This window comes from Phalaenopsis equestris, unplaced genomic scaffold, assembly GCF_001263595.1.
Source record: "Phalaenopsis equestris unplaced genomic scaffold, ASM126359v1 Scaffold000123, whole genome shotgun sequence".
NCBI classification, from domain to species: Eukaryota; Viridiplantae; Streptophyta; class Magnoliopsida; order Asparagales; family Orchidaceae; genus Phalaenopsis; species Phalaenopsis equestris.
Window position 1 is genome coordinate 1,127,929 of NW_018164565.1, and position 9,827 is coordinate 1,137,755.

The 9,827-nt window shown below is 37.5% G+C and overlaps 1 protein-coding gene across 2 annotated transcripts in view; it reads left to right on the forward strand.

Moving 5' to 3' along the window:
* Positions 1-9,827, forward strand: part of LOC110021161 (protein PIR) — a 253,053-nt gene that overhangs the window by 36,843 nt on the left and 206,383 nt on the right. For both annotated transcript variants that reach the window (XR_002293618.1, XM_020719544.1), the window contains exon 8: positions 2,969-3,061. Coding sequence is in view for 1 of the 2 variants with exons in the window: in XM_020719544.1 (XP_020575203.1) it covers positions 2,969-3,061 (93 nt within the window). In the remaining variant the exon portion in view is untranslated. The remainder of the gene's footprint in view (positions 1-2,968; positions 3,062-9,827) is intronic.

Consider the following 9,827-nt stretch of genomic DNA (forward strand, 5'->3'; position numbering starts at 1 on the left):
CTTAGAACCTCTTACAATAAATATATATATATATATATATATATATATATATATATATATATCTTACATTATTTTTTTCCTTTAGTTAATATTTGCTTTAGCTAGTTTCAACATATGAAAAATATAACATTTATATTTTAAAATAAAATAATAAAAATAGTAAAAATGTTTATAATTGATTTCATAAATAAAAATAATTATTGTAAAATTGAAATATATTTACCAACCTAATCAGTACAGTCGGTTTTTACTTTTTTGATGTACTTATAGTAACATATTAGATTTCATTAGCTCATTCTATATTTCGTCGACCCCACTTGGTAGGATAAATGCCTCTTGTTATTGTTTCATATAATTCTAGCCTAAACAAATTAGACACATTCGCTTGTAGTTTATCTACTTAAATTGTTATTTGTTGCTCTATATAAGTAATTAATTAATTCATCTTTCTTAATATTAACTTTCTCATCAACTTTTTTTAGTATATAAAATAATGTAATACAATTCAACCAAATAAATTTTTTGACTTTTGATTTGGTAACTTCCTAAATTTTGTTTTTAACATATTTGATTTATGAATAAGCCTATGATTTTAAGCTTAACCTAATCTATATGACAATTATAAGAAAAAAGTTATTTAATATTGTACATGGTATCTAGAAAACTCCACTCCTATTCGTGCTTCAACATTCTCTCCAAATATCCCAAACAATTTCTAACAAAAATTTAAAATTTCTAAGTTAAGTTTTCTAAAGTTTGAATTTAATTGTCTAGGAGTTAATTTCTCTTGCCTAATCTAAAGCCTTAAACACCCATTGTTGATTCTCTGATCTTAAATTCTGAAGCATCATGGTTGATTCTCTTTCTCATTGAATTCATTCATATGAAAAGGATTCATATGTTATTCTCGCTCTAATACTCTGATCTTGCTATCTCGATTGACAGTGACATCTTCATGGGCCCTTTCCTTATTTTCATTTAGCTGTTGTAGCACTCACAAAATTGCTGTATATCTTCCATGGTTAACTCTTGATTGGCCATCGAAACTTATCTCCTCGATGTCATGATTAGGATTTAGGTGTGGGTAGGTGGGATATTGTATATAGGTGTGAAGCAAGTGAGAAAAAAAAGATTTGGGTTAGGTAGGCGGCTTTAGATAACCCTAGGATAGCACTAGGGTTATGCTTCCTTTGATACTAAATGATACCGGTGTTAACTGTAACAATAATAAAAAAGTATATATTTTTACTGAAAAGTAAATAAAAGGTTATAACTAACACATTGAAATGGGAAATAATAAAATACACGACACACAACACACGACTAAGGTGACTAAAAAGATGGGGATAGTGAATGTTAGGGATTGGGGAAGGTGGAGGTATATTAAGGAAAGGGCTGGACCACAGGGAAAATTGTGGCAAAACAACGGGAGGGGGATGGGAGTGGTGGCTGGAAAGGTTAGGGACAACAAAGAACTAATTAGCTGGGTCGGCGGAGTGATTGGGCCTGTTGGAATAGCACTGGGTTACTAAGTGGGCTTGGGAGGCGTGGTTGGGACTGCTGAAATATCAAGGAAGTAAGCGGTTGGCTCGGAGGCGTGAGTGGGCAGATCGGTGGCTGCTTGAACGCAACAAAGGAATGTTGTTTATGGGCGGCTGCAGCAGGGAAGTCGACGATGACAGCGGCGAGGAGTTTATGAAGGAAGGGAAAGTCGAGGATAATCACTACCTCGGAATGAGATCTAACTGGAACATCACTTATCTTTGAATATAGCCCTACAAGGGACAACAGGAGACGTCAACAATTGTCCCAACAAAAATGCACAAAAAAGCTGACTTAAAATATGAAAACAATTTACGTATATAACTTAAATAAATAGGAGTGGACCCCACTCCAAATAAGAGTGAAATTTATTCCTGGAAAGACCAGCCGGTCCCTCCTCTGGCTGTACCAAACCAGTCCGGGGCAAAGGTGTCTCAGCAATTGCTGCATGAGCGCTAGACATCTGCGTCAGTGGAGCCCTCAATGCATTTCGATTGATTGGAATTTCGCTATTGAAGTTTGACATAATTTTAAACTCTCTCTCTCTCACACACTGTGTATGTGTGTGTGTATAAGCTCTAGTGACGAAGGACAGTTCTGATGATTCAATCTCAGAAACTTGACAGTAGTTGCCATGGTCTTTACTAATAGATAGTTGGCAACCCTTCCCATTCCCCCTTCTCCGACCTTAACAACAACCACTCTTTTCTTTTTGTTGAAGGAAATATTGTTGATCAGGTTACCATGCATTTTTGGCATCTCAAATATTTATTGATAATTTTCTTTATTGCTAGCCAAACTACTTCTGGTTGGTTGCACAACATTTCCTCTTTTTACATTCTCTTTGGGTTTGAAATGAGGTTTTAATCTTTACTTAATATTTTTCATTATCTTTTCTTTAATTGACCTGACTCACCAAGACATTTTTATTTTAACACCTACGCTATTCAAATAGAGTCTTTAATTTCTGTTTAACGTAATCTGAAAGCTTGTATTTGTTGTATGAATTATGTGTAATGTATCGGCAATGTAATATTTGGGATTTGCTGTGCTGCTGATAATGCTTTTCTAATTTTTGAACTTATTGATCCTCACCTTCCTTACCTGAGTTTGGATTATACTTAAAGATCTGATTGACTTTGCAGCAACAAAAAAACAATAAGTCTCAGTTTTCTTGTTTGAATTTTAGCTGAATGATCAACTTAAAATAAATATTTATTTTTTATAAAGTGTATGTACAAACTGTGGACTGATCTCTCATTTTGTTATGCTAAATAAGTTTCTGTTGCATCAGCATATTCCTCTTTTTTCCTCATTTATTTTCGATTGTTGACTTCTGTTTTCAACTTCCACGTGCTAGATAAGAGTAAAATATATCATTAAGAAATTTGAAACCATAAATTGCTTTTACTCTGGGAATTTTCAGGTCAATACTAAAGCTGCTTGATGTTTTAGTACAACTTGACCATCTTAAAAATGCAAAAGCAAGTATCCCAAATGATTTTTCATGGTACAAGAGGTATGGTTTTTACTCATGTATAACATATTTGTTCCCTTTGTCTTTTGCCTCTATTTCCCTTTTCTAACAGTTAGATATTACCGAATGAATTGTAAGGAGTATGAATTTCAATGATTCATAGTGAATTTCAATGTTAAAAGCTTCATCTTTGTTCATCATTGTTCATCTTTGAAATTGATTGTATATGAACTACTTCTCATGTAGACCAATTTAATCATTAAACAAAATGTTAATGTCGTATGGAAGTTATATTGTTTTAGCAGTTGCTATTATTTCTTGGATTTTGTATCTATACTTGCACCGAATTAGGGCAGCTAGTTCATGTGGGAAGGTTAGAAGGGTTGTCGGATGAGGAGTAGAAGAGGAAACAATGAAATCTGCTGGTGGGCAGCAAATCATAGTGGTTCGGCTGCTATCTGGCTAAGAAACAGCAAGCCGATTGACACACAAGGACTTGCAGACAAGGAAGAGGTTCAAATACCTATTCCCTTCAAGATACATGACATATTCATTACTTGAAGAAAAATAGACTATGGATCTGTTTGGGGTAGCTGCAGCTTCTCAGCTTTTCAGCTGCAGCTTTGCCCCAGGAAGCTGCTGTGTGAAAACTGACTGGTTGTTTGTAACAGCTGTCTGAAAACAGCTGTGAGACAACTGTTTCTGGACAAATGATCATTCTGCTACTATTTAGTAATGCTGTTTGTAACAGAACTATGCCAACAATATATTTGACACATCAGTAGCAGAAATTCATTTCAAAATAGTGCTAAATTTTGATACCAAAAGTGCTAAAAAAGAAAAATACTATTAAAATTACAAATAATAAAATGATAATATTATTTTTAACCTTAGATCTTGGTCATTTTCAAGTAAATATAAGTGAACTTTTCTTTATAAGATAAAAAATCATTAAAACAAACTAACTGAAGCAATAATATCATGTTCTTTATAAAAAAATCAGGTAAAAGAAATACTAATTACAAAAATGGCTCATTGGAATGACTACAATTCCTTCTTTCAACCAATCAAGGAAAATTAACAATAAGCTCATTGTACTAGTTATCATTCAGAAAATGTAATTGTAATAGTTATAATTCAGTAAAAGAAATTTGTATGTTGTGGCGTAGAACCAGGTAGATGAGGTACACCTCTTGTCGTGAGGTCTCCGGTCGCGATTCCTCTTCCGTTCTCCTCTCCATCGAACACGCCACTCTCGACATCGCCCGATCCATTCTATCCGGCTCCGGTTTCTCCTTCCACATACCCTCTCGATCCTCCTCTAACCAGCTCTACGTCCCCGAGCTTAACCACATCGTCCTTCGCGACAAGGCATCCGCACGCCTCTTCGTCAATCTATCCACTGCTAGAAAAGCCACCATCAATGCTCGTGTTCTCTCGCTTGTCTACACAGTACTACGCAACATCCTCATCTTTACAAAATCGCATGCATGTGATGTCGCGAAGGAACTAGGGCACTAAATATGTCACGAATGAATGCAAGATCCTCTTGTTAATTCTATTAAAAGAGCTCGGGGTAGAAGACACGAAGGACATCGGCGTAAAAACATCGCGAAGAAATGCGGCCCGCGTTTCCGTTAAAACGCTATAAATTTCGCCGCGATGTCTTGCTGCCGTTGCCCCAAACGACGCGGAATTGCGCCTCTGCGCTGCGCCGCGCCTTCGTTATGGCCCCAAACGGGCACTATGAGTCTGTTTGGGGCAACTGCAGCTTCTCAACTTTTCAACTGTAGTTTAGACTTCGTTTGGCGCGGCGGGGCATCTGTGGTGTGTCGTGGGGTCGCAAAAATGCGATGTTTTGGGGTGGCGGGGCATCCGCGACGCGACTCAATTTCGCCAAAAAGCGGGCCGCAGGCGACCCCGCGGCCCGCGTTCTATCTTTGGCTTTTTACTCATACGCCCCTACCTCGCGACCCTGCGACCCCACGGGGACTGGAGAAGCCAAGCTCGCGATGAAGCTTACCGACGACGGATAGAGAGATGATGTGGAGGGGTTGGTTCGAGAGGGAGCGACGGGTGCGGGAGATGAAGCAGAAGAGGGAGTTGCGATGGATTGTAGCATCGAGAGCTGGAAGGGGGCGCAGAGTGGAGGTTGCGATGGGAGGCGACATGCCATGGTTTTAGGGCTTTAGCTTTGGATTTTGTCTTCTAACTAGAGAGGAGAGGGGACCATGATTTTGCTGGCAATGCATTCCACTCAAATCTTAAATATTCAAGTATCAAAATATATTGAAGTCCTAAAAAATCATTCCTTGCCCGACTTATATCCTAAAAGACTGTCTTTTATGCTTCCCTCAATCAAATTTCAAGATTCTCCTTGGTTGGAAATGAATGGTGAAAATAGTTAAATGGATCTTACTTATTTTGTGCTGGCTTATAAGATCAATAAATAAAGAACTAAAGTTTATGAAGAAAACCACACCAGGCAAATGAAATTGAACCTAAAATGAATTTTGGGAGCAAACAAATTGTAGAAGAATATTTTTAACCTTAATTTTGCAACTAGATTTTTAGTCATACTAAACAAATTGAATCTACACCTCAGGCAATCTTATATCCCCACCGCAAAATAGGAATTAAGGTCAGTTAGTTTCAGAGGTAGAATAGTCATTTTTTCAGAAACAACTGCCCCACAGTTGTTTTCACACAGCTGCACCAAACAGACAGCCAGCTTCCCCGCTGCAGCTTCTGGGGCAGCGCAGTTGCAACTGTGCCAAACAGAGCCTTAGCTACCCCGGGAAGCTGCTGCAGGGAAGCTGTTGCAGGAAAGCTCAGTTGCTGTTTGTTGTAGCTGTTTGAAGACAACTGTAAGACAACTGTTTATGAACAAATGACCATTCCACCCCTGTTTAGTGATGCTGTTTGTAACAAAACTATAACAACCATATATTTGACACTTCAGTAGCAGAAATTCATTTCAAAACAGTAACAGAAATTCTTTTCAAAATTGTACAAAAATTCCCAAGTGCATGGTAAAGAGCAAGGTTTGTAGCTTAATTATTGACAACAAGAGTTGTGAAAATGCGGTGTTCACATTGTTGGTGAAGAAATTGGGATGGTCACCCAGAAACATCTCCGATTTTATTCCGTTACTTAACTGAAGAAAGGAAATGAGATACGCGTGGATCAGAAGTGCCTAGTAGAATTCTTGATTATGAATCAATTACTGGAGTAAGTATGCCGCGATGTAGTTTTGATGAACACTTGCCATATTTTGTTGGATAAGCCGTAACAGTTTGATCGCAAGACTCAGCTCGATGGCTTCAAGAACACCTTTTTCCTTTAAAAATGATGGAAAATGTGACGTGTCATTAATTGTTAAGGATGTAAGAGGTGGGTGTGATATTGAGGAGGCATTAGTTCTACTGGCCTCCTTCCTGCAGCCGCTATGAGATGCCTCTTAGAGGAGCTGAAGAGGAGAGTAAGGTATTAGCCTTACTATCACCACTGCTACATGACTTTCAGGATGTGATGATCGACAACCTTCCGGAGGTATTACCACCACCGAGGGACATTCAACATGCTATATATCTCATCTTAGGATCTTTGTCGCCAAATCAGTCTGCGTATAGATTAAGACCTACAGAGTGCGACTTACAACGACAGGTGCAAGATGTCGCGAGGACCACCGTTCGACATGCCTGCAGCTTCCTTCCTTCCCGTCCGACACACCACTCTTCTCTAGAGAGCCATTCTTGTATTTTGTGTCGTTTCCTTTTTGTGTTTTGCGGCGTTCTCGTCTTTATTTACTATTTACCCGTTTGTGTTGTTTGTCATTATAGTTTTGAAGTCAGTAATAAATTTTATCGTTTGATCATGGTTTGGGTTAACTCCGGTATCACACGGCCTCCCCAATAAAATGTGACAAATCCATAGGCACTAGGTTGCACCATTCTTGATCCTACAACTAGTTTTCAATCGAAAACTCCAGGAGACACCTATCTATGCTGACTCTGTTCTGCTTACTCAACCACGTTTGGGAGTGACTGGGAGTGTCTCCGAGTTGTGAGTCTCTACTTGTCCACCATCTATGTAGATGACATATTCTTGCTGCTCCCTTTATCAATGATTAGATTACATACCTTTTCTTTCATAGTGCAATGAGTGTAGAATATATTGTGGTGAAGCTACTACTGATTTCTTGTAGCCTTAGTAGGACCCATAGAATCACGAGCATCTTGCCCTCTTTCGGTGACAAATAGTTTTCATCACTTTGTTCTTTAGTTGTCTTATTGTTGCTAAATTTCTCCATTGCACGCTGCTCGGTGAGGGACACAAGTCCTCTTCTCGGGCAACTGGAGGTGATTTGTCCAAAATCATGGATTCTGAAGTATTTTCTGGCTGGGTCTGTAGTGAAATTTCTACTCTTCTTATGCTTCTCACTCGAAATGGCTCTGTGTTGTTTCTGACCAGTGTGCCTCACTTCTTAAGTTGCACTCCTGAGGTCTCCCACAGTGGGTGGCTTCTTGATTGACGGTGGTTGCCTGTTTTGCTTCACCTGTCTCTCCACTTTCAGTGCTAAGGCATGCATAATTCTCAATGTCCAATAGGTTTGCAGTTGGACCACATTACTGATGATGTGCTTCAGGCCTCTAAAGTACTTGGCTATAGTGTGCTCCTCTGGGTCCTTTAGCTCACACTTCAATTTAAATTGCATAAATTATGCAGAATATTCCTCCACTGATAGCTCTTGGCGATATTGCGGGGTAGGTACTGTCATTGCGAAGCCTTCTTCATTTTCTTCTAAGAAAGTGATTTAATCCCATTCTTCTCTATGTCTCTCCATTTTTATGTTCTCTCACCACGAAGAAACATTCTTTTTTAGCTTGATGCCGACAAGCTGCACATTTTTATCATTGGGCACCTCCTTGCATTCAAATATTCACTCAATAGTCTGCATTCATTTGAGGAAATCATCTGGATCCATTCTTCCTCGATTTTCGGTAGGTCCACCTTCATTGCTAGATTCCTATATCCTTCAGTAGACACATCATCTCTGTATCCTCTTACATGCACTCCATTTATGTATCCTCCAACAAATACTTTATCTCTGTATCCTCCAACAGACACCTCATCTCTGCTTCTCTAACAAGTATCTCATCTCTGTATTCATGTCACACCCCAACTGACCTCTCCTCAAAGGGTTGGTTGAAGTGCGACAGAGACTGACAATTTGGTCAGACCAACTCTCACCAGCAGTTGTCCTGACTTATATAATAATGACTTAGTGGGTTATAAATTAATGTAACTAGATCGCCACAACATATGTGATACATTACATTTCATAATTCATTCATATACATACATTACATTTCATAATTCATTCATATATCATTCCAAACATGTAACATGACTCAGTGGGTTATAAATTAATGTAACCAGATCGCCACAACATATGTGATACATTACATTTCATAATTCATTTATATACATACATTACATTTCCTAATTCATTCATATATCATTCCAAACATGTAAACCATACAGAACTGATAATTTCAATATAATAAAAATTTGTACCCAAAACATATCGATAAACTCCCAATGCTATTGTGCAAAAGCTATAAAAAAACGCACCTAGCTACTCACCTCAGTGCTCATTGCCTCTACCTGGAAGACTACAACAAAGAACGTGCAATAATGAGCTCAGAGAAGTAATCAGGGCTAATATAAGATTTTATACATAGAAACAAGACGTGTATTATTTTAGGAAACTGTTCATGTCTACATACACAAATAATAACATGTTAGCATTGTAGAAAACTTGAAAATAGAGCGTGTAATATAAAAAGCAAGACTACATTGTAACATGTAGTTCGTAAGCATGAAATCTTAAATCTAATCAAAAGCATATTCATAAGCATGTTCATAGGTTGTGCATCGTATGTAATCATAACAATGTTATTTCATAGTAATATCACTAGTTTAATGTATATAGCTCAACTATTTCCATATTATTTCATCATGGGTTGTCACCCTGCCCCTAATGTCATATTAACTATCAATAAATGTTAGGCTTTCCCTGACATAATAGTTATTTATAACCCTCTAATACCCAGGGTTCCCTAACATTCTATCATCGCCTAATCCTAACGGTTCTCAGAATTTCATCCCCATATAAATATCAAGAGTCAAGAATACTACATCCCTGCATAATGTACTTGCAATCACTTATCTAATAATCTACCCGTACATTCATTGTGACATTTAAATCATCATTCTTGTATTAAGCATTTATAAGGAATTACACGTGTGTCATAGACATGATGCATACCAAATGAATGATTGCAGGGAATTCATATCATAAGCATAATCATATGTAGCATAACCCGATCATAACATTATATGTATCATAAGAAAAGTAAACGTGCATTCATACATTCAATGACATGTATCCATTCACAATATATAGAAATTCTAAATGCATTTGTGTCAAAATAAAAATCATATCAAAACCCATAAAAGATTATTTTTCTTAAATTAACACAAGATTATTTCATCAGACTTGACTTAGTAGCTATATGACGAGTGCTCACGCGCTCGTCTCGTGCCTGCCGCCTTGCATAGACAACCTTGGGCTTGTTGACAATGTAGGGTTTCATAATATTTGCTTATAGTATGTATTAACACAAAAATAAATTTTATGTGCCAAAACATACCTAAAAAAGGGCTTTGCGGCATAAATTCGCATTTTCAAAATCACCAATTTAACTTTTCTCTCATTTTAACACCTTAATCATCTCTTTCC